General features: G+C 43.9%; 1 protein-coding gene across 2 annotated transcripts in view; it reads right to left on the reverse strand.

Annotated features, from left to right (window-relative positions):
• The window catches only part of GOLGA4 (golgin A4), a 104,655-nt gene that overhangs the window by 16,022 nt on the left and 62,825 nt on the right, over positions 1 to 25,808 (reverse strand). For both annotated transcript variants that reach the window (XM_081344434.1, XM_081344433.1), the window contains 4 exons: positions 22,545 to 22,700; positions 14,124 to 18,337; positions 13,319 to 13,440; positions 2,745 to 2,875 (listed from right to left, as the gene is read on the reverse strand). In XM_081344434.1, coding sequence (XP_081200560.1) covers positions 2,745 to 2,875; positions 13,319 to 13,440; positions 14,124 to 18,337; positions 22,545 to 22,700 — 4,623 coding nt within the window. The remainder of the gene's footprint in view (positions 1 to 2,744; positions 2,876 to 13,318; positions 13,441 to 14,123; positions 18,338 to 22,544; positions 22,701 to 25,808) is intronic.

The raw sequence follows: 25,808 nt of genomic DNA on the forward strand, positions 1-25,808 counted from the left end.
CCCTCTCTAAATCTGCAGATACCAAAATCATCTTTCTCCTTCAAAAAATAGTATATCTAATCAGGGGCATGATTTTACTTTCATAAAAATTATTGTCCAATATCTTTACTGAATATTTAATTTAAAAACTGCTTTCTACAATTTTGTCACAAAGGTTGAAAATAATATTCAGGATTTTACTCATGAAGATCTATGTGGGGTTTGAATATTTTGGAATGTTTGGAGCCAAATAATGAACACTAAGCTGTGTTGGTATTCTTAAATGCAGAGAAGCCCTTTGACAATTTGAACTGGATTATTTTTTTTAGAGTTCTGGAACATATGAAACTTTGAGTTAAGTTTATTAAATGTGTAAAATCTATTTTTATTCTCAGAGAGAACAAATTGTTAATGAAGAATTAATTACAACCTTGTGAGATTCAAAAAGAGATAAGGTAAGGATTGTCCCCAATATTGTCTCATATTTATTTATTTTGGTTATTGAGATATTGAAATAAAGATATAAATCAAGATCAGAAAAGCAAAGAAGGTAAGACTGAACAAGAATCTTAAAAAGCAATTGCAGATGATTGATGTTAATTTTGGAAGAGGCACTAGAGGGAGCAGGAGCATTAATGGGAAATTTATATACAGTATGTTATCAGATTTAAAGATAAATAAACAAAAGACAAAGATGTTAAAAAATATGCAAACAAAACATCAAAGAGAATTGGTGGAAAAAGTGGTTTTAAGACTGAAAAAAATAAAATAATTTGGTATTACTATCACAAATATGAACTGTATTTTATTTGAAAATGATTATGTTAAAAAGTGGGCCAAACTTAAGAAAGACATGAATTTAAAACTATGATTGTTGGGAAAAATTTCTATGATGAAAATGAATATTTTGCCAAGAATGATGTTTTTATTTCAGACATCATACCTATCTTGACAATGGACATACTTTTTAAACAATGGCAAAAAGATATATCTAAAATCATATAGCAGAAAGAAAAAAACAAGGATTAGTTTTATTTGATTTAAAATTGCATTTTGCTGCTTGTTGTTTTGTCAGGTTGGAAAAATGGATGTTACTGAGAAACAAAAAAACTTCCACAGGTTTGAGGTTTGGATTGCATGGGCATTTATGGTATGATAAAGTTAAAGTCAATGTGGACTTTAAAAGACATTTTATTAGATGTGCCACATTGAGAATATGGAATACATATCCAGAGTGTTTCCCATAAATACCTTTATGGATCTTAGCTCAAGAAGCATATTATAGAAAAGAAATGGCAAATAAAGATAAATTGTTGACGTACAGGGATCTACTGGAAAATTAGCGAGGGGAATTTAAAATAAAAAAAGAAAATTAATAGCAGAAGGATATAATAAACAATTTCCATATTTACATTATGTAAAATGAATAAAAAGACTCAGAGCAAATGAGTTAGAACTTTAAGTACAATTGTATATTGATGATGAACATGCAATTGCTAAAATGTACAAAATGTTGAAATCTGAGACAGAAGAACAGATTAAAGAAAGTATGATAAAATGGGCTAAGAATTTGAAGATAATAAACATATGGATCAGTGGGAAAATATATGGTTAAAGAGGTTGAAATTTATAATGTGTTATGATCTCAGAGAGAATTTTATAAAATGAAATTATCTACACTGTATTAAGGCACTTGAAATGTAAGTTGGACATGCGAACACATTTTTGGTGAACATGTAAAAAAGCTAAAGTACAGAGGATACAGAGGATCTTAAAAGATCAATACTCAGAACTTTTCATTTTAGGATTAATGAATAAACAGTTTGAAAGCATTCCTGGAAGATTATTTCAACTTATGATCACATGAGTTTATTGCATATATATAGAGATGAAAAATTCAACCATAGAGAATTAAAAGATTTTTGCTGAAATGGACAAATTATTTTCTTTCATTAGAAGGCATTATCTACATTTATTCCTGACTGGAATAATTTTTAAAAAATGTTTTAAAAATCAACTGATGATTTTCAGTTTTGACGATTAGATGGAATAATTACAAAATTAAGAGTAATATAATGAGAGAGAGAGAGAGAGAGGGAGAGAGAGAGAGAGAGAGAGAGAGAGAGAGAGAGAGAGAGAGAGAGAGAGAGAGAGAGATTTGTACCGCTGTGAAGAATATTGGAAACCACTTCGTATTTTTCCCATTTTTCTGTTTTTCCTTTAGGTTTTTTCCTGTTTAGGACCTTTTACTTTTCCTTTGGTTTTATTCTTTTTTATCTTCTTCATTTTGTGTTAGTTTGTATTACCTTTATCTTCTAGTTTAAAAGTTTTAATAAAAATATACAAAAAGATAGTCTTCAGAGGACTTTGACCTGGTGCTCTTGCCAAATGGAATGAGATAAGATCAATGCTAAGAGAAGGGTTTTTGCAGGTGACTGCAATTCTGGAATGGCTTTTGGAAAGAATAAGCTTTCTCAATAAGTTTTTTTGCATATAAAACAGAAGAATTAAGCAACAGAAAAGGAAAGCAATGCAATAGCACTGATATCTGTTCATAAACTAGACTTTGCATTTTATTCATATTGGTTCGTCATGATGATTTCATTCATATGCAGGAACTGAATTACCATATTAAATATAGTTTATGTATGAATATCACAATTGTGTGTACCAGTCTATAGTTGTGTACAAATCTCAAATGTGTAACAAGTTTCCATTATATTTAGATTTTAAGAACACAAACATTATTCAATTCAAATATATACCTCAAGTATTTCTTCATACTTTTTCACTGTTCTTTGTAGATCATCATCCTTTTCCGAAATCTTTTTATGCAGTTGAACTGTCTCTGTATGGTGACTTTCTATCAATTCAGATTCCACTTCCTGGGCTTTACCTATTTAAAAAATATATAACAATATTACTATGACTAGGTTAATACAACTAGCTTTCTATTTTAAACTTTTATCTATCAGCAATGACTAAAAAGTAAATAGCAACTACTCAACCTGAAGAAATTTAAAAAAGAAAATTTAGACTTCCGGTGGCGACGCGACGCCGAAGACAGCCATTTTCGGGCTGCCCGCTCCGCAGCTGTGTTTTTCCATCGTAAACAGCGCCGATCAGCTGTTTAGATGGATTTGAAGCCCCCTCCTCGGGAGAAGAGGAGGGGGTGAGGCCCCAGGTAGGGGTTGAGCTCTCCGGGGCCGCCTGAGCTGAGAGTTTGGGCGGCTGAAGGATTGAGCCCCCCCGAAGCCTGGGTTGCTCCGAGCTGCGCAGCGCCCCTGCTCCGGGATTTATGGAGCAGAGCCAGGCGTTAGCAACCACCCCTGCCAAAAGGAAATACTTTTGATTGTCAAGATGCAGGCAGAGCGGTACAGGAGGTCAAGGTGATGTGGACTCTTATCTTTACTCTCTAGCTCAATGGATTTTATAGCTTTAAAGTGAAAGTGCGCAATAAGTGAAAGTGGGGGAAGATGGCGGCTAAAACTTCTAAAGCTCTTCGGAGTGCGGGGTCTTCCCTGGTGCAACAGACCTCATTGCAAGCTTTGCTTCCTCCTGCACCTCCTCCGGCATTGACGCTTAAGGATTTACAAGATGCTCTTGGAAAGCATTCACAATTGATGTCTGACATGATGGATGAAAAGTTGAAAAAGCTGGAGGAGAAAATGGAGGAGAAAATGGAGAAATTGGAGAAGAAGATGGAAGAGAAGTTTAGAGCAATGAAGGTGGACATGTTGTCTATGATTGAATCTGTAGCTGAATGTGTGCAACAGCTGGATGTAAAAGTGAAGGATCTCAGTCAAAAGAACTCTATATTAGAAGCAAAGGTATTAGAAAATGAAAATATAAGGGATAAAATGGACGGAGAATTGAGCCTTGTTCAGTATCATCAGATGCAGTATGCTATTAGAATCAGGGGTTTAAAGGAGAATTGTAAAGAAGATTTAAAGCAGCTGATTTCTGAGGCTCTATACACTGCACGAGCCAGAAAGAGGGCTGTGAAAATATCTACAGACCCCCTCACATTCTGGACATAAACATAAACCTGCACATAAACAACTTCTTTCCTCAAGACTAAAGGCATTGCACGCCAAAACAACTAGATACAGGGAGGTTTTTTTACCACATGCCATCACTCTGCTGAACAACTAATTTTCACAACACTGTCAAACTATCTAATAGAGCTACTGTATATTACTATTATCCTTCTCATCTTTTTATTACCTATTCCTTATCTTCTTATGACTATAACTTTGTTGCTTGTATTTTATAATTTATATTGTTTTACTTAATATCCTAGTATGATTTATGTTGCTTATTTAGTATCCTATGACTATCACTGAGTGTTTTATCTTATGATTTATAATTAATGTATTTGATTGTAATCATGATTTAAATTTAATGGAAAAACTTGTTGGTTGTATGTACACTGAGAGCTTATGCACTGGAGACCAATTCCTTGTGTGTCCAATCACACTTGGCCAATAAAGTATTCTATTCTATTCTATTCTATTCTATTCTATTCTATTCTATTCTATTCTATTCTATTCTATTCTATTCTATTCTATACTATACTATACTATACTGTACTATACTATTCTTCTATTCTTATTCTACTCTACTCTACTCTACTCTACTCTACTCTACTCTACTCTACTCTACTCTACTCTACATTATCCTTGCAGGATTGGGTGGGATGAATCAATGATATAAGGATGAGAATTCCTCAGGCAACCAGATCCCATGCCATGTAAAGACTTTGAAGGTGATAACACTTTTGATTGGTAGTAGAAGCAATCTGGTACCAAATGCAGCTCATATAGCAGAGGTGTTACATGTGCAACCCTCATTTGCACCACCACATTGTGCACTTGCTGCTTTTTTCACACACTTTTCAAGAGTAGCCCCAAGTAATGTATATTGCAGTAGGCCATGTGGGAGATGGCCAGGGAATGAATGACTGAAAGAAGGGTTAGTTTTTACTTTGAAGTGAAAAAAGGATGGTTATTTTCTCAATTGCTAAGGTTTTGTTAATCTCTATTCTATTATTGCTTTAATTTATATTAACATTTCACTTTTAATATTGAAATTCTCTCTTTTTGTGGTTTCATTAATATATTTTTCTGCTTGAACCTCTATAATTTTACTTTATTGCTCTTCCTATCTTAGAAAGACTGCTGATTTTTACTTCTTAACTGTATTATTATTGTACTCCTAGGTTTTATTATTTAATCTCTCTTTCTCATCCTAACCCTTCTTCTCCAGTCATTGGCTTTTTTGGTGCCTTTTTCTTACTTTGACAATAAAGGTTTATTATTTTGACTGAGTTCACAGCCATTAACTCCTGTCTTCTTTGTTTGGAGTTTCTCCAGGACAGATATTGACAGTCTTCTCATTTTGAAGCAATACTATTTGAACTAGGCCAGGGGTCGGCAACCTAAAAAAGGTAAAGAGCCACTGGGAACCGGTTCCATGACACATAAAAGAAAGTGGGAGCCGCATGCGTGCGTCCATGCATGCGCATGCGCAAAAAAACATTTTGCGCATGTGCAAAACGGGTTTTTCTTGCGCATGCGAGGACGCGCGCGGTTGCCATTTTTTTTAATGTGTGATGGTTTGCTGATGACGGACATGGATGCAAGAGCCGGAGGGAAAGGAATGCAAAATTGCACGGAGGGGCGCAAGGGGTGGAAGATGCCGGGATGGGGAGAGGAAGAGGCAGGGTGAGTGGCTCCGAAGGACTCACGGTCAAGCCGGTGCCCAGCACGATCACGTCGTAGGCCTCGTCCATGGTGCCGGCTACACAGCCGCCTCCCCCCTCCCCGAGAGGAGCCAAGATGGACTGCGGGTTCAAGAATCCCGTTCAAGAATCTCTCCGCCGCGGGGAACCGCCCCAGCTAACTTCGCTTTTCCTATGTATGCCGTAGCAGACGCCAATGGGAGGCGTGGCGGGAGACGAGAAAGACACGCGCGTTACTTTTCCCAGATTGGTGCCTACGCTTAGAAGCAAGAAAAAGAAGTCCCGAAGCCACTTTCCCGGGGCTGCTCGTTTGGGTGGGGAAGGGGGGGGTTGTAAATCGCGGGGGCCCTGCCCCTCCTGCTGTCATGGCAACGGCGGTGGCACCACTGATCCGGTGCTGGAAGTAAATGGATCCGTAATTCTGAATAAAGGAGAAAATAATTCCCAACACCCCAGGTGTAGTTCCTCTCCCCATCCCCACTCTCAAGCCTCTGTCAGAAACATCTTAAAAAGATTTGCTGCTTGCAGCGACTCCCAAGATAACTCCGCCAAGGAAAAGAGATCCGCGATACGGGGTGGGGAGAGGGGGAAGGGCAGTAGTTGCACCCACACTGGTTGCATGTTAATAGTGTCGGGGACTGCAGTTCACGGCGCTTTGGTTACTGGGGAATATTTTTGTCAGTTGCAAAGCTGCTTTCCAAGCTCCAGCTGCGTTCCCGCTCGTCGCCAGCCATAAAATGGTTGATAGGGCTTTGGGTCGACTGAGCAATGTAGGACCGCAGCCTTTATGATCTCCTGCTTCCCCTTGATTGCGTTACGGGGTTGAGGGAGCCGACCTGTCAGCTTTGGACCGGCCTCACCGTCCCGAGGCCGCATCGGGTTTGTTTGTTTTTTTTTGCCCGCCTCGAACGACTCGTGTGTAATCGCGTCCTGATGATAAAGGATTCACGCAAGAGGGAGGGGAGAGAGCGTCCCCCGATATACTCGGTGAGGCTGAGACCGCTTTAAAGCTGGGCTTGAGGAACGCGTGTCTTTTAAAAGGCGAATCGTTTCAACTTTTTGGGACTTTTTTGGTTTTCTATCCCGTTTTGACGAGGTTCTGATTTGGCTCTGTTTGGTTTCTTTGGCGTGCCCGGGGGCGGGGGGGGGGTCGGTGGAAGAAGAGAGATTCAGGGATTTCGAAACGGCGAAGATGAGAATACAGCATGCTTTCTTTCGTCTGCCCTCTCACCGCTTAACAGCGGCGCCGCTGCCCGTTCGCGCGGAGGTCCGCGCGCACCTCTCCAAAGGTTTGGGGAGGTCCGCGCGCACCTCCGCTCGTTCGGAGAGGTGCGCGCGCACCTCTCGGAATGGGCAGCAGTGCCGCTTGTTGGGAAAGCTGCCACGGCCCGTTTGCAGAGTTGCCGCTTTCGGTAGCCTGCAAACGGGCTGCGGCAGCTTTCCCAATGAGCGGCACCGCTGCCCGTTCGCGCGGAGGTCCGCGCGCACCTCTCCAAAGGTTTGGGGAGGTGCGCGCGCACCTCCGCCCATTCGGAGAGGTGCGCGCGCACCTCTTGGAAAGGGCAGCGGCGCTGCTTGTTGGGAAAGCTGCCACGGCCTGTTTGCAGAGCTGCCGCTTTCGGCAGCCTGCAAACGGGCCGCGGCAGCTTTCCCAACGAGCGGCACTGCTGCCAGTTCACGCGGAGGTCCGCGCGCACCTCTCCAAAGGTTTGGGGAGGTGCGCGCGCACCTCCGGCCATTCGGAGAGGTGCGCGCGCACCTCTTGGAAAGGGCAGCGGCGCTGCTTGTTGGGAAAGCTGCCACGGCCCGTTTGCAGAGCTGCCGCTTTCGGCAGCCTGCAAACGGGCCGCGGCAGCTTTCCCAACGAGCGGCACTGCTGCCTGTTCGCGCGGAGGTCCGTGCGCAGCTCTCCAAAGGTTTGGGGAGGTGCACGCGCACCTCCGCCCATTCGGAGAGGTGCGCGCGCACCTCTTGGAAAGGGCAGCGGCGCTGCTTGTTGGGAAAGCTGCCACGGCCCGTTTGCAGAGCTGCCGCTTTTGGCAGCCTGCAAACGGGCCGCGGCAGCTTTCCCAACGAGCGGCACCGCTGCCCGTTCGCGCGGAGGTCCACACGCACCTCTCCAAAGGTTTGGGGAGGTGCGCGCGCACCTCCGCCCATTCAGAGAGGTGCGCGCGCACCTCTCCAAACGGGCAGTGCCACTCTCCATTTGGAGAGGTGCGCGCGCACCACTGCCCGTTCGAAGAGGTGCGCGTGCACCGGGCGGCTGGGAGCTACAGGAGACGGCTCAAAGAGCCGCATGCGGCTCCGGAGCCGCGGGTTGCCGACCCGTGAACTAGGCATTTTTCAGCTACTCCTCCATTCCTTCTTCATTCTCTAGTTTCCTGATAGCTGCAACCATTTTGAACTCTGATTCAAAGGGAGGCAAGATGTTGCTGACGATACTGTTCAAGTCTTGCCTCACATAGCCTTACTCAGTCTGCTTGTTTGCTATGGAACTTTTTTGCATTAATGATTTACATACACACACACAGAGAGCGCCACACACTTTTCTTTCCTACTTCTCCCAGTTTCCCACCAACTTTCCTTCTCTGCACTAGAGACATCTCCTCATCTCATCTTCTCTCTTATGGATTTCTCCTCATCTTTTAGGTGCTTACTTTCTTTGAATTCTACTTCTCTTTTTCCTTTTCTTCCTCAGTTGTCAAGTGAGGAATAAACTGGTGGTGGGTGATGCCATTTGCAGTCCATCATGTCATTTGCAGAGCATCATGTCAAAAATGCTACCCAAAATTCTCAGAAAAAATGTACCGTATATACTTGAGTATAAGCCGACTCGAGTATAAGCCGAGACCCCCAATTTTACCCCCCAAAACTGGAAAAAGTTATTGACTCGAGTATAAGCCGAGGCTGGGAAATGCAGCAGCTGGAGGCTGGATCCCCCGAAAGACGTCTCTGCTGAGATGAGAGAACGGGGTGGCAAGCCGCCGAGAGAATGGGGCGGTGGAGTGCTCCGCCGAGAGAATGGGGCGGCTTGCTGTTCTCTCGGTGCAGCACGGCAGAGGCTGGATCTCGCGAAAGAAGTCTCCGCTGAGCGAGAGAATGAGGCGTCTCAGCGCCCATTTTCTCGGCGAAGACTTCTTTCGGGGGATGCAGCTTCTGCCGCCCCTTTCTCTCAGCTGCCCAGTGGAACAGCTTGCCACCAGAAATCAAGAGTGCTCCATCACTGGAGGTTTTTAAGAAGAGACTGGACATTCACCTGTCTGAGATGGTATCGGTCAGTGGTGGCAAAACTTTTAGAGACCGAGTGCCCAAACCGCAAGCCAAAACCCACTTGTTTATCACAAAGTGCCAAGGCAGCATCGGCATTCTGGTGCCCTCGGGGGAGGGGACAGGGAGGCGCCTCTGAGTGCCGCCTCTGGCACGAAAAAAAAGGGGGAGCAAAAAATGGGCCACCGTACCGCAAGGCACAAAAACGCCAACCGCCGCGCCGTAGGGTGCAGATACAAGGCACCGCACCACGTGAGAACGGGGCTGGGCTAGTGAGTATCACGCAGGCACTAGCCCCGCCCCCTTTGCAGCATGTGCTTGCTCGTGGCCCCGTGCACGCATGCACGCATGTAAAATGCTTCCCCCTCCCTTTTCTTCCAGTCCACCAACCGACAAGGACCTGCTGCTGGCAGCGGTGGTGGCGCATGTGCCAACAGAGAGGGCTCTGAGTGCCACCTCTGGCAGGCGTGCCATAGGTTCACCACCACTGGTATAGGTCCTCCTGCTTGAGCAAGGGGCTGGACTAGAAGACCTCCAAGGTCCCTTCCAGCTCTATTCTATTCTATTCTATTCTATTCTATTCTATTCTATTCTATTCTATTCTATTCACTTTCTATGTTTCTATTCTATTCTATTCTATTCCATTCACTTTCTATATTTCTATTCTGTTCTATTCTATTCTATTCTATTCTATTCTATTCTATTCTATTCTATTCTATTCTATTCTTATTACCATTCTCTATTCTATTCTATTCTATTCTATTCTATTCTATTCTATTCACTTTCTATATTTCTATTCTATTCTATTCTATTCTATTCTATTCTATTCTATTCTATTCTATTCTATTCTATTCCATTCACTTTCTATATTTCTATTCTATTCTATTCTATTCTATTCTATTCTATTCTATTCTATTCTATTCTATTCTTATTACCATTTTCTATTCTATTCTATTCTATTCTATTCTATTCTATTCTATTCTATTCTATTCTATTAACTTTCTATATTTCTATTCTATTCTATTCTATTCCATTCACTTTCTATATTTCTATTCTATTCTGTTCTGTTCTGTTCTGTTCTGTTCTGTTCTACGTTCTGTTCCAATCCATTCCATATTTTCTATTCCATTCTGTTCCACTGTCCGAGCCCATCGGAGGCAACCCAGTCAGCCCACACAGGAGTTACACTAAGGCTACGCAGCCTCTCCTCTCAACCTGAACCCCTCCTTACCTTTCCTTTTATCTGCATCCTATTTTTAACTGCCGGCTCTGCCCAGCCCTATGGCAGGGCAAGATCTGCAAGATCCCCATTTGCATTTGACTTTGCCATCCCATCTGGTTCGAGATAACACACGAGAGAGAGAGAGAGAGAGAGAGAGAGAGAGAGAGAGAGAGAGAGAGAGAGAGAGAGAGAGAGGCACACCTCAGCAAAAAAGAAAGAAAGAAAAAGTAGTAGAAGAGGCAGAGAGCCCCTGTGGGTAGGAGTGAGGATGGGGAGAAACAGCAAGAAGACCGGGTGGGGTGGGGTGGGTTAATCACTAAACCTTCCAGTGTTTAACCAAAGCAGCTTTTGCATTTGTCAAGCTCTGCTAGCAGGGCACTGGACGGGCCTGGCGGAGCTGCTGAAGGTGAATGGGAGAAGGTGAGTCTTCGCCGAGAAAATCTCAGCGCCCATTTTCTCGGCGAAGACTTCTTTCGGGGGATGCAGCTTCTGCCGCCCCTTTCTGTCAGCTGCCCAGTGACAGAGGCTGGATCCCTCGAAACAAGTCTCCGCTGAGACGAGAGAACAAGGCGTTTCTCTCTTCCCCCCCCGCTTTTGCCGCTTGTGTGTGTGTGTGTGTGTGTGTGTGTGTGTGTGTGACAGAGGCTGGATCCCCCGAAACAAGTCTCCGCTGAGACGAGAGAACAAGGCGTTTCTCTCTCCCCCCCCCCCGCTTTTGCCACTTGTGTGTGTGTGTGTGACAGAGGCTGGATCCCCCGAAACAAGTCTCCGCTGAGACGAGAGAACAAGGCGTTTCTCTCTCCCCCCCCAGCTTTTGCCGCTTGTGTGTGTGTGTGTGTGTGTGACAGAGGCAGGATCCCCCGAAACAAGTCTCCGCTGAGACGAGAGAACAAGGCGTTTCTCTCTCCCCCCCCCGCTTTTGCCGCTTGTGTGTGTGTGTGTGACAGAGGCTGGATCCCCCGAAACAAGTCTCCGCTGAGACGAGAGAACAAGGCGTTTCTCTCTCCCCCCCCGCTTTTGCCGCTTGTGTGTGTGTGTGTGTGTGTGTGACAGAGGCTGGATCCCCCGAAACAAGTCTCCGCTGAGACGAGAGAACAAGGCGTTTCTCTCTCCCCCCCCGCTTTTGCCGCTTGTGTGTGTGTGTGTGGGGGGGGGCAGTCAAGCGTTGTTTCCCTCCTCGTGCCCGTTTCTCAAGAGAAGCCCCCTGATTCAGCAAAATTGTGGGGGGGGGGAGGGAAAGGAGGGAAACGCAGAGAGCCAGGCAAATGGGAAGAAGGCTCAGGAGCTTCAGCCTTGCCTCAAGGACAGCGGAGTCCTCTCCGCAGCAGCCGCGTCCCCGCCCCCTTCCAAGCCGATGCCCCCCACTCCGATCCCCAATTCTCCCTTGCCATCAACAAAGCAGCTAGGGAGGCCTGGGGGGCGCAAAGAGATGCACCCCTTCCGCCCCCAAATTCACTCCCCAGCGCGCCTGGAGCTGCCTAAAGCCGGGAGTAAACGGAAGAACTGGAGACGGTTCGCTCCCGCGGCCTCAAAAGCGACCCGCGGAATTCTGCCCCGCCGCCCAAGCTCGTCTGCTCCGTCAGCCCCCACCCCCACCCCTGCGCCCCGCTCTTCTTCTTCTTCTCCCCTCGAACTTGGCAGCGACGCCGGGAAACCCGATGGGGAGTTTGGGGCCAACGTGCCGGGAGACGAGGCTGGGGAGAGAGATGAGGGTTTTTTTTACCTCTCGGGCTGCTGTCCGAGAAATACGGCGGGGCCATCGGAGTCACATTGCCCGAACTGGGCGCTGACAGCAGCGTTCATCCACCCCGTCAGCAGCCATGACTCGGGCACTAAGTGGGGAGCGAAGGGAAGGGACCGGCTTCCTTTCAGCCCCGCTGCGCCAGTGTGCGCGTCGCCAGGCGGCGGAGAGCGGGGGAGGGAAGGCGCCGGGCGGAGCGCTGCCCAAAGGGGAGGGAGGCGGAAAGGCCTGCGAGCGGCGGCTGGCTGTGGTGTTGGGGCGGCGCGGGCGAGGCAGCGGGCGAGCGGGGGGCAAGCGGCGGCTGGCGGTGAGTTGGGGCGAGTTCGGGGCTGCGCGGGCGAGCGAGCAATGGGGGGCGAGCGGCGGCTGGCGGTGAGTTGGGGCGAGTTCGGGGCTGCGCGGGCGAGCGAGCGATGGGGCGGAAGCGGCGCCTGGCGGTGAGTTGGGGCGAGTTCGGGGCTGCGCGGGCGAGCGAGCAATGGGGGGCGAGCGGCGCCTGGCGGTGAGTTGGGGCGAGTTCGGGGCTGCGCGGGCGAGCGAGCAATGGGGGGCGAGCGGTGGCTGGCGGTGAGTTGGGGCGAGTTTGGGGCTGCGCGGGCGAGCGAGCGATGGGGGGCGAGCGGCGGCTGGCGGTGAGTTGGGGCGAGTTCGGGGCTGCGCGGGCGAGCGAGCAATGGGGGCGAGCGGCGGCTGGCGGTGAGTTGGGGCGTTCGGGGCTGCGCGGGCGAGCGAGCGATGGGGGGGAAGCGGCGGCTGGCTGTGGCTTCGGGGCGGCGCTGAGCTGCGCGGCTGCCCTCCCGCCCTGCCTGCCCCCTGGCCTTCGCCCCGCAAGCCCCCCCGACTTGCCCGGAGGAAGTGGCGGCGGCGCGGCGCTGCGGGCCGGGAGGGGACGGGGCGCAGCGGGGGCTGCCCCTCCTGCCGAGGAGCCGAGCCCGGCGGCATGTGTGTGTGTGTGTGTGTGTGTGTGTGTGTCAGACCCGCAGGAATGGCTAGTAAAGGTGGCGGCAGTCCGGCATTTGCGTTTCTCTGTGTGTCAAGCCCCGTGGGCTCGACACACAGGAAGGGGGGGAATGCCGGAATGCCGCTTCCCTACCAGCCATTCCCGTGGGTCTGACACACACATGCACGCACGAGGGGGAGAAACAACGCTGGACTGCCGCCAGCTCTGCAAGGCTCTGCCGCTCCCTTCTCTCAGCAGCCTGTTCCGAACGAAGGGACAGTTCTTTTTTTTGTTGACTGGAGTATAAGCCGAAGTGGAGTTTTTCAGCCCAAAAAGTGGGCTGAAAAATTCGGCTTATACTCAAGTATATACGGTATCTGATATTTGTGGCATTTCAGATGTACAAAGTATATCATTGTAACTTACTGATAGTTTCTTTTACAGCCACTTCTAATTCCTGGTCCTTTTGTGCCAGTTGGGTATTGAATTCCCTCATTAGCTGCTTTAATGTGGAATTGTGCTTTAGTTCAATGTCTTCCTGTTCATATCTATTAAGATATAAGAAAATAAGATTTTTTAGCTCAAGTAACCTGGATTATATTGGGTAACAAACTGGATTATATTGGGTAACAAAGTAGTTAAAGTAATTAATTTTATTATTTTTCCATACAGTACTTATAAAAATGACATCTGATCCTTTAGATTTTTACCACAATGAAAATTTAGGAAAATATTTGAATAATGAATGTAAAAACGTATTATATTCATATGTATGTAGGAACAATCTAGGAACAATGTAATTAGATTATAACTTGTAGGTAAATATATTTAGGTGTGAACTATAAATTGATATCCAACAATCTTAAATATAGCATCTTATACATACATCTTAAATGATTAATTACTGAAAACAGACTATATATGCACTCATTACATTCCTACTATTATATCTTACCTCATAAGCTGAAGGTTGAATTAGTCTTTTACTTCCTTATGTGCTTCTTTATATAATATGAATTAGAAATATAAGTTTTTAAGTAACCATAATTTCTGGTTTTTATCTGAACTTGTGAAGTTCAAATTTTTGACTTGATCTAAAGCAAATAGACAGTTCTAATTTGCAGGAAATGGGAATATATATATTGAAAATAATGTTGATCATAAACTTTATTTCATTCAGTTTTACTCTACATACATTTCATTAGTTAGCAGTTACTTAATGATAACTTACTTTATTTTTTGTTCCATTTCTTCTCTAGATTCTTTCTTCATAATTTCCAGCTCTTGCTGATGTTCTTTTCGCAGGGTTCGCAAATCCTTCTGAAGCTTAATCAAATCTCTGTGCTGTTCCTGTTTCTCTTGCTCTGTCTGTTTCAGTGTAGCTTGCAAATCTTTCTGTTGCATCTGCATCTCATTAACCATCTTCTGAAGTTCAAACACTGATTTAGTCTTTTCTTCTATATTTTCTTCCAGAGTTTTTATAAGGCCACTTCGTTCATCTAACTGCTCTTGCAGACTGTTTAATTTCTCATTATATTCTGTAATCCTATTTTCCATCTCAATCCTCTGTTGTTCTCTCTCTTTCATAAAATCCTCACCAAAATGGTCTGTCTTTTGTTGTAAAGACTGTCCTTCTTCCTCCCTTTTTTGAAGCTTTTTTTCTAAGTCTTTAATTGCAATCTCCATATTTTGTTCTTTTTCTTCCTTGTTTTTCAATTCGACTTTGATATTTCTTAATTCACTCTCATACTTGGTATGTTGTTCATGTAATAAAGCCTGTTTCTTGATTTGTTCCTCAAGTTCTTGTTGAAGATTTTTAATTCTATTTTTATCTTCTTGAGCACTTTTAAGAAGTTCCTCTTGTTGCTCCTGAGCCTTCATCTTTGAAATATTACACATATTTGCTTCCTCACTATACTTCTCAAGTAATATTTCCTTATCCAATAAATCCTTTTTTAAAATATCAATTTTTAAATCATACATCTGTTGCATATTCTCTAAAGCAATGACTTTATCTTGCTCTGCAGAAACCTTTATTGTTTCTACTTTCTGTATCAATTCTTTTTCTAAATCTGAGTCTATTGATTTAATCTTTTCTTCTAAAGACATAATTTTCTTTTCTTTTTCTTGCAATTTTTTCTGTAGCTTATTTTGCTGCTCTTTCTCTTCCATCTGAGTAGTCAACTGCCTTTTAATAGAAGCAATTTTGTGTTCAGCCTTTTTTTTCAGATCTGCTATTTTAGAAGTTGCTTCTGAAGCAAGTCTTTCTTCTAAAGCCTTTAATTCTTCTTCTTTGGTTTTCAATAGAGCCAGTTTTATTCCTTCAAATTCTTTTGATTTTTCTTCCAGGACAATTTCCATAGCCTGCATTTTCTCCTCAAAAGTGAGGACATTTTGTTCCATCTCCTTCAGCTTGTCATCCTTGTCTACTAGTGCCTCCTGAGCCTGTTGAAGTTGTTGTGCCATTTCTTTTTGCTCACTGTCTTGTTCATGGTACGCTTTACATTCTTCCATTAAATAATCATTTTCCTTTGTTTTCCGAGCAATATACTCTTCTAATTCAGCAATTCTCGCTGTATGAATTTTTATCTCAGCAACCAAATCAGATTCCTGTTTTTCTTTTCTGACCTGCTTTTGTTCCATTAAACTTTTTAAATGTTCTACCTGTTTGGTTTGTTTATCATGCTCTTCCTTTATTCTATTCAGTTCTTCTTCTTTTTCACTAGCTTGGTTATTACTCAGTTCAATCTTGCTTTGTAATTCCTTAATAATATTGTAATTTTGTGTAAATCTCAACTGAGCTTTCTTCTTCCATTCTGACATTTTGTTCATCCAGTGGTCTGCCTGTTTCAGGGCAGTAGCTTTTTCTTCACTCAATGATTCAACTTTGGAAGATAGTACTTCCATCTCATTCAGTAACTGCAGTTGGTTTTCTCTGTGTTGCTTGTTTAACATCATTGTAGCAGCTTCTTTTTCTGATATGCTCTTTTCAAGTCTGAGGTTCAATTCACTAATAAGCTTGCTGAGATCTGTGATTTCTGCTTTTTTCTCATTTAGCTCCTCCCTCATTGAAGTAACAATATTACTATACTCAGATAATTCTTTCTTCAGCTCTGTGATACAAGATTCCTTCTCTTTTGCCGTTTGCTGCTGGAGATAACTTTCTTTTTCCAATAGTTCTTTTTCTGTTAGAAGTTTATCTATATCTGCTTTCATAGACATTATTAAGTGTTCCTTTTCCTCCAAATGCTTTTTTGACTCCTGTAAACTACTGTTTAAAGTTACATTATTCTCTGTTAATTGTTCAAGTTGAACTTTTAGGTCTGGAACTTGATCAATTTTAATTAATATGCCTTCTTTAATTTTTATTGTCTGTTGCTGACAGTGAGCAATTTTAACTGTTATTGAAGAAATTTTTTCATTGCATTGTTTAATCAGTTCACCAATTTTTATTTTCAATAAAGCTTCTGCTTTTTGCTGGTAATCAGCCAGTTGTGTAATTGTATCTCTCCTGAAATTTTCAAATTCAGCATGTTTTTGTCGAAACTCATTTTGCCACCCTTCTAAATTTGTCTCATAATTCTCCTGTTCTTTAAGATGTGACAGCTTCAAGGCTTGGTATTCAGCATCAGACAGTTTCAATTTATCTGCCAGTTCCACAATGTCATATTTCTTTTTTTCTTCTATTATCTTTATCTCATTGAGCTGTTCCTGTACTGTTATTTTCTCTTTCAAAGAAAAACTAAGATCATCCTCTAATTTTACAAGTTGTTTCTTTAAATCACTTTCTTTTTGTGTCAAAAGATTCACTTGTGCTAATGTCTGTTGCAGTTGTTCTTGAAGTTCATGTATAATTTTGTCTTTCTTTATATGTTCGTCCTTTATACAGGTAATCTCTGCATTATTCCCTTCTCTTTCAGCATCAAAGGTGGCCAATCTTTCTTTCAGGTCTCTTATTTTCTGTTCTTTTTCTTGCAATTCCATTTCATGTTTTTCCTGAAGTTCTTCAACCTGTTGTTTTAGTTTCTTTCCCCAAAGAAGTACAACTTCATCCACTTCTTGTTTGTGAGCTTCAGCCATGCTTTTCAGTCGTTCCTCCTGATTCATCTCCAGTTTTGAAACAGCATCATTTATTCCAAGTGAACTGGCGTGAGCCATTTCCAGCATTTTTGAAGTGAGCTGCTTCTCTTTCTGACTAAACTCCAACTGGTTGCTCTCAATCTCACTTTTTAGTTTTGTTTCTCGTTCTGAAAGTTTTTGCTTAAATGCTTCCTGCACATTTTTTACTTTTTCTATAGCTTCCTCTGTTTCTGTCTCTTGCTGCTTTAACTTGAGCTCATATGCATCCCTTAAAGCACTAATTGCTTCATCTGTGATTGATAACTGCTGGTTATACTTTTCAGTTTGTTGATTCAGGAGATGCTTTATTTGTCCAATTTCACTTTCCTTGCCAGTACAACGACTTTTTAACTGACTGATCTCTCCTCCAAGGTTTCTTAACTGTGATTCATACTTTTCTGTCAGAGATAAGATGTTTTCTATATTTTTTCTCTTTTCGTCTTCTAATTCACATTTAAGATCATTTACCTGGGATGTCTGAAAATCTAACTCAGTTTTGACTTCCTGTAGCTGGGTTTCAGTTTTTACAACCTGTTCTTCACGTTTTGACTTTTTATCCTTTATAACTTCCAATTTCTCTTGCAAATTTTTAAACTTGTTGTCATAAATACTTGCATTATCTTCCCTGGACTGACATAAAACATCTAATTCTGTAAACATGCTTTTACATTGTGAGTCAGCTTTTCCTAAAGTTTCTTTCATTTTTTTCTGCTCTGATTCTTCTTCACCCTTCTCTTTTGCTTCCAAGAATTGTTTGAGTTGAATAATTTCTTCTTTAAGTGATTTCTCAATTATTTCCTGGTCTTTAAAAATAGCTTCAACTTGTTCCTTATGATTATTCCTTTGCTGATCAAGTTTGGCTTCAAACTCCACCTTTGCTTTATTTGCATCCTCTTTTAACTTAGAAATATATTGTTCAAGATTTTGACGGCTATTCAGAGCATCTGATAACTCAGATGAAAGTGCTTCTAGCTCTGTTTGTTTCACATCAAGCTTTTCTAAAGTTTTTTCATTCATTTCTTCTATATGAGCATGAAATATAGCCTCTTTTTCTTTTAACAGCTTAGCCGTTTCTTCTTCGCAATGTTTCCTCAGTTTCTCCATTTCTGATTGCTGCTGCTGGGTTAATAGGTTAAATTGTTCTTCCCAATGTTGCTGTTCTTGCTGCTTCACGTATTCAATTTCTTTTTTATGTTTTTCAGTCATAGTAGCTATTTTTTTACTGTGCTCATTTTTGTCTGAATCTATTTGAGCAGCCAGTTCTTCCAACCGGCTTTTATCATTTTGAGGACACTTCATAAGGGAACTTTCCAGCTCAAGAATTCTCTGTTAAGAAGATCAGTGGAAAATATAATGAATAAAATAGACTTTTAAAAAATGTTTAAAATATTATCTACTTAACTGTTATGCATAACAAGATTCTAACAATTTAAATGAAAAAATTAAATATAAACTATGTTGTTTATTCTGAGAAATGGAATTAAATCTAAAATCATTTAGCTTGTTAAAATGATAGTTCTACGTAGGTTTGATCTTTATAAAATTAATATTTCTGGACTCAAAACCTAGGAAAGTACCTAGAATTATTGCACTTTGTATAAAGTTATTATGAACTAATTATTTTCTGCAGAAGATTACTGTAAAATTCACAAACTCTATCATAGTAATGACTGCAAGGAAAACTCAGAAATATGAAGGAAAAAAGCCAAAAGAATTTTCCATATGAGAGATGAAATCATCCACATGTGTGCACCAGCTCTTTTCATATACAGTTGCAAGAAAAAGTATGTGAACCCTTTGGGATTACGTGGAGTTTTGCATGAATTGGCCATAAAATGCGCTCTAAACGTCATGTAAGTCACAACAAGAGAAAAACACAGTCTGCTTAAAATAATACTACACAAACATTGGCTGTTGTCATGTTTTAATTGAACATAAGATGGAAACATTCACAGTGCAGGGTGGAAAAAGTATGTGAATCCCTAGCCTAATGACTTCTCCAAGAGCTAATTGGAGCCAGGAGTGAGCCAACCTTGACTCCAATCAGTGTGATGATATTGGATGTGTTGCTGACAGCTGTCCTGCCCTTTAAAAACACACACCTGTTTTGGGTTTATTGGTCTCAAGAAGCAATGTCTGATGTGAACCATGCCTCGCAGAAAAGAGCTCTCAGAAGACCTACGATCAAGAATTGTTGACTTGCATGAAGCTGGAAAGGGTTACAAAAGTATCTCCAAAAAGCCTTGATGTTCATGTGTCCACGGTAAGACAGTCTACAAATGGAGAATGTTTAGCACTGTTGCTACTCTCCCTAGGCGTGGTCGTCCTGTAAAATTGACTGCAAGAGCACAGCGCATAATGCTTAATGAGGTAAAGAAGAATCCTAGAGTGTCAGCTAAAGACCTACAGAAATCTGTAACTAACATTTTTGTTGACACATCTACAACATTTTTGCTAACATTTTTGTTGACACATCTACAACAAGGAAAACATTAAACAAGAATGGAGTACATGGGAAGACACCACGGAGGAAGCCATTGCTGTCCAAAAAAAAATATTGCAGCACGTCTGAAGTTTGCAAAAGAGCACCTGGATGTTCCACAGCACTACTGGCAAAATATACTGTGGACAGATGAAACCAAAATTGAGTTGTTTGGGAAAAACACACAACACTATGTGTGGAGAAAAAAAGGCACAGCACACCAACATCAAAACCTCATCCCCACTGTAAAACATGGCGGAGGGAGCATCATGGTTTGGGGCTGCTTTGCTGCTTCAGGGCCTGGATGGATTGTTGTCATTGATGGGAAAATGAATTCCAGAGTTTATCAGGACATTTTGCAGGAAAACGTACGACCATCTGTCCGCCAACTGAAGCTCCGCAGAGGATGGGTGATGCAACAGGACAATGACCCAAAGCATACAAGTAATTCAACAAAACAGTGGCTTCAACAGAACAGAATACGCCTTCTGGAGTGGCCCAGTCAGAGTCCTGACCTCAACCTGATTGAAATGCTGTGGCATGACCTTAAGAGAGCGATTCACACCAGACATCCCAAGAATATTACTACACTGAAACAGTTTTGTGAAGAGGAGTGGTCCAAAATTACTCCAGATCGTTGTGCAGGTCTGAACTGCAACTACAGGAAACGTTTGGTTGAGGTTATTGCTGCCAAAGGAGGGTCAACCAGTTATTAAGTCCAAAGGTTCACATACTTTTTCCACCTTGCACTGTGAATGTTTCCATCTTATGTTCAATTAAAACATGACAACAGCTAATGTTTGTGTAGTATTATTTTAAGCAGACTGTGTTTTTCTCTTGTTGTGACTTACATGACGTTTAGAGCGCATTTTATGGCCAATTCATGCAAAACTCCACGTAATCCCAAAGGGTTCACATACTTTTTCTTGCAACTGTAGTTGATTCTCTCCCCACTTCTCAACAGAACTCCAAACATGTACAAGAAAGGTTATCTTTCCTAGCTTAATGCACCTTCAAGCTACTGTTTATCACCAGGACCTAACAGGCATATTCAGAGTGTTACTATATGTTACTAGGAAGCCTCTCAGATTAGAACTCTCTCAACAAATGCACACATTGTTTTTCTCCATGTGTACCATAACTTCATTGTGAACTGGCTCAGAAATGTCTAGCTCTTTGGCATACAATTTCCTGTATCTGGTTAAAAATTTCACATTCACTAAAATCATTTTCACCCACTGAATTACTGAAAGAAGAAGAATCATAAGAAACAAAATATTTGTCAAAAATAGAAAAACTTTTAACAGTGATACTGATAGTTAATTCAAGGAGAAAAGTCACAAAACTTTCTGTAGCATGCTGCCAAGCTAATTAAAGAAAGGAAAGAGTAAGATAAAAAAGATAACTACAGTGACCACATGTCCTTTTTTTATAAAGGAGTTTTTTCCAGAAAGGTGTCTTTAGATTGATTTATTTTTCAAAAACACCTTTGTCATTTATTTTGGTATGTAACATTTATTGTAAAAATGGTACCATTTAATGCAGTTTTTCACATTTATGGAAAATCAAATTATCTTTTAAAAATAAATTTACATACACTACCTGATTTTAGATATTTTTATTAAAATATATATATTGTAAAGTTTTTGTGATGTTTGTGAATTTTTCTGTCAAGCAAAGCTATAAACAATTATTATTTGTTTACCATGCATCTCTTTCAGAGTTGCCCCTTTTCTCAGATTTGTCCTTTATTTTCTCCAAGAAAATACAGTCACTATAATTACAACAGGAATTTCACATGAGATTGTTCTCTGTGCATTGTATTCACTTGTTCTCTTTCACTGTTTTAGGTGCTGTAGACAGATCAAATGTTATATTCATATACTATATTGATTAACTCCCTAATTAAAACATTCAGAGCAGAATAAAGGTAAAGGTTCCCCCGCACATGTGTGCTAGTTGTTTCCGACTCTAGGGGCCACTGCTCATCTCCGTTTCAAAGCTGAAAAGCCGGCGCTTGTCCAAGGATGTCTCCGTGGTCATGTGGCTGACATGACTAGACGCCAAAGGCGCACGGAACGCTGTTACCTTCCCACCATAGTGGTCCCTATTTTTCTACTTGCATTTTTACATGCTTTCAAACTGCTAGGTTGGCAGAAGCTGGGACGAGTAACAGGCGCTCACTCTGTTACGTGGCACTCGGGATTCGACCCGCCAAACTGCCGACCTTCTGATCGACAGGCTCAGCGTCCTAACCCACTGAGCCACATCCCTCAGAGCAGAATACAATGAAGTAAAAATGAAACAAAAGTAACTGTTAGGCATATGGTGTTAGCCTACAATGTTGGGTTGAAAATATATTAACCATAATGCTATGTCTTTAAGTTGTTAATTGGCCAATGGGTGTGTAAGTGTTCTCATGGCCATAAGAGGGAGCTAGGAATGTAGCTTCTTTCTCTCTCTGAATTCACTGATCTCTACTATTACTGTTTTTGCTCTGCTGTTGGTTTACTACTGTTGTAAACCTGAACTGTGTATTGACCTCTGGACCGGTAAGAAGACTTTGTAGTTTGGATTACTCCTTGGACTGTTGCTATTGTTTATGACCTGGACTGTTTATTTTTGACTGTGCATTTTTGTTTTTACACCACCTCATAAGTAAACTACTTTTTGCTTTTACAACTCAGTGTACTCTTGTGTGACTCTTGCTGCTCTCAGTACCCTTCCTTGTCTGTGCAACTCTTTGGTAGCACAAGGAGACCTCTGCACAACAAATTCCTTAACAGTAACTCAAAAAGCATTGGTGTTATATAAAATAAACATAGTTATACAGATATATAACTGAATCAAAGAAATTCCCTAACCATTATCTACCTCCAATGATTTCTCTAAGTTTCTTGCATTATATTTCCAGATAAATATCCAAATAGCCACAGAATAAGTTTTAACATTTCTATGTGACTTAATTCCCTTAAGAGAACTGATAATTTTTATTTTACTTTCAAGCAAAATGTTGAAAATGTTCAAAAACATTTCATGTTTTTTACTTACTGTTTGGAAAGTTTCTACTTCCAGTTGCATATCTTCAAGTTTTTTGTTGCATTCTGACTGTAAAGCTTTTTTCTGCAATTCTATTTCTTCTAAAGCTAATAAATCTTGTTGTTCTTTCTCTTTCATTGCCCATAGGTGATTCTTCTGGCATTTTTTCTGTATGCAAAAATATTTTTTTTAAAAAAACAACAACTCAGTACCATCTCATCATTAGCACATAAGCGGTATTAGAAAAAAAAATCTGATTTTTTAAACGGAGGTATAATTAAAGCCTTTAATTTTAAGATTTTCATATAACCATGTGAACATGCCAAGCACAGTATTTAGAGTGAAGAAAGGGCAGCATATCCCATATATTTCACAGATCTCATTAAGTAATCTTACATAATATCTATGGAATATTAATATCTATAAGCCTGTTTTTTCCCTGCTCCCAAGATGGCGGATGTGCCGAGGTGAGCTCTGTGAACTCCAATGGTTAGGCGTCCCCCAGGAGCCCCTCAGGGGTGCCTTTGAGCCCTCTGTGTTGGGGTTCAGGGTGGACAGGCAATGAAGCAGGCAATGTGCCGTCCGTGGCGTCTCCGGGCCGTCCGTGGCATCGCCGTGGCGTCTCCGGGCCGTTCTCGGGCCGTTTTCGACCGTTTGCAGCCGATGCCGACATTCTCTCGCTGCTTTGGGCCGTCTCGGGCCGCTCCTGGCGTCGTCGTCGTCTTCGAGCTGTTTTTGGCGGAGGAGACGTCCGCGGATCATCTGGGCGGAGGAGGAGACGGCGGCGGCAGCGGCGATGTCTTCGGGCCGCTCTCAGGCCGTTTTCGGACCGCTTGTAGTGGCGGCGATGGCAGCGTCTTCGGGCCCTGCTCGGCCCGCTTCGGTGGTCGGCGTCGGTGTTTTCCGGGCCTTTGGCCCGTTTCGCCGACAGCGTTCCTCTGACCCGTTTTTGGACCGAGTGGCGGCGGCGGCATCTTCAGCGACGGTGGCAGCGACGTTGCAGCAGACAGCGAGGCCCTCCGCTTCCCAACTCCTCGTTCCTGCGACGATGTGGCCCTTCGCTTCCCAACTCCTCATCCCCCCCTTTGAAGACCTGGGACTCCCGTACCTCTGGGAGGCCGCGCTCTGGACACCCCCAACTAGTGGACTGGGGGCCTATGGAGTTGCGGCCGGGAACGATGCCCAGAATGATGGTGCGGCGAGGGAACTATGGGAGTGACTGGACTGACCAGCCGGTACCAGACGGGAACTCACCATCTTGCGGCCTAGCTAGACTTCCTGCCCGCACATATTTCTACCTGCACATAATCTCTCTTGCCTGCCCTCCTTTCCCCATAGGACCAGATGGGCCTGGGTGCAAGCCACGGTGGGAGAGTGGCTTGGTCTTACATCTGCAGCCCCATAGAGGTGGGAGCTCTATGGGGTGTGCTTCGCCCAGAGTGCGTTTTCTGGACCATCCCCGGGAACACAGTCGCAACCCGTCGTGAGAGGATGGGGGGTGGCCTGTTCCTGGGGTTCACCCGGCTGAGTGGCAGTGAAGCTGGGTGATGGTCCAGATACTCACCTACCCTCTGACTCGACCCTCCTACCGAACTACCATCTATGGGACTGCCTTTCCTGGATCTTCCTGGACTTTTATGCACCTACGTTACTCTAGCACAGACCTGTTCGCCCTCAGGGGTGCCCCCCTCTCCTGGGTGCGACCCGCCTTTTTTACTACCCCCAATCTTGATGAAGGGCCTGACTATTGGGACCCTGAGAGATGGCCGGGCAGGGGCAGGGGCCTCCAGCATAAATTTAATAAGAGGCCCCTGGTTAATTTTTTAGTAAATTTTTTTGTGGGGTTAGGGAGGGGGGTGGGAGCGGGCGGTGGTTGTATGGCTAAGGGGGGTGGTCCAACAACCGTTGCTCAGGCGAGGCCTGGGATTGATCGCGAAGGGGGAGAGCGGGGTGCGGTTGCCTACGGGGCTCACGAGCGGGTCGTGGGACTAGCGATTCCCAGAAAGCTGGGGAACGGCAGCAGGTGTATGAACAGAGGGCCGTATCGATACCGGGAGGGTCATCTCCGCTATCTACAAACGGTGAGGCTCTCCGACCCTCTGTCTCTTCCCCGAGGCCCCGGGAGCGAGGATGTACAGCCTCCTGAGCTCCGGCTGGTCTACCTGAATGCCAGGTCCGTTGCTAATAAGGCTCCCCTTGTTCGGGATCTAGTTGAGGGTGAGCATGCGGACCTGGCTTGCATCACGGAGACTTGGTTGGGCCCAGAGGGCGGTGTTCCTTTGGTTGATCTTTGCCCACCAGGTTTCCGGGTGCTACACCAGCCCCGGGCTCATGGTAGGGGCGGGGGAGTGGCGGTAGTTATTAGGGAGACCCTATGTCCGCGGGAGACCACCGTTCCTCAGATAGTCGGGTGTGAGTCTCTCTTTTTGAGATGTGGTCCTGGGGCGCAGTTGGGCTTGCTGCTGGTGTACCTTTCGCCTAGTCGCGCAGCGGCAGCCCTGCCTGAGCTACTCGATGTCCTCTCAGGGTTGGTGATTGAATTCCCCAAACTCATAGTTTTGGGTGACTTCAATCTACCATCCCTAGGAGGATCATCTGAGTTGGCTCGGGAGTTCATGGCTTCCATGACGGCCATGGACCTGACACAAGTAATTCTTGGACTGACTCATGAGGGAGGCCACACCCTTGACTTGGTTGTCTTATCTGGACGGTGGTTTGATGATCTTGGTGGGGGCTCTCCAACTGTTATGCCCCTGTCATGGACCGATCATCACCTCCTGCGGCTGGTTTTCCGTTTTGCCACCCCCCGCCGTGGGTGTACGGAGCCAACTAGATGGTACCGCCCCAGGCGCTTAATGGATCCTGACAAGTTCCAGGCAGCGTTTAAGGCCCCACCTGCCTCCTCTGCTCACAACTCGGCGGATGCCTTAGTGGAAGCCTGGGCAAGGGCGGCCACGGAGGCACTTGACCGAGTTGTACCCTTGCGGCCCCTGACCCGGTACAGAACCCAGCGAGCTCCATGGTTCTCTGCGGAGCTCCGATAGATGAAGCGTCGGAGACGGGGCCTAGAGAGCCGTTGGAGGTCCACCCAATCCGAATCCGACCGGTTGCGACTAAGAACCCATATTAGGTCTTATCTCGCACCGATAAGAGCGGCAAGGTCTAATTACTTTGCTACCCTCATCGCGTCCGCAGATAATCGCCCGGCCGCCCTGTTTAGGGTGACCCGCTCCCTCCTCAATCAGGAGGTGAGGGAGGAGCCCTTGCAGGGTCGTG

Source organism: Vipera berus (genome assembly GCF_964194415.1).
Source record: "Vipera berus genome assembly, chromosome: Z".
Lineage (NCBI taxonomy): Eukaryota > Metazoa > Chordata > Lepidosauria > Squamata > Viperidae > Vipera > Vipera berus.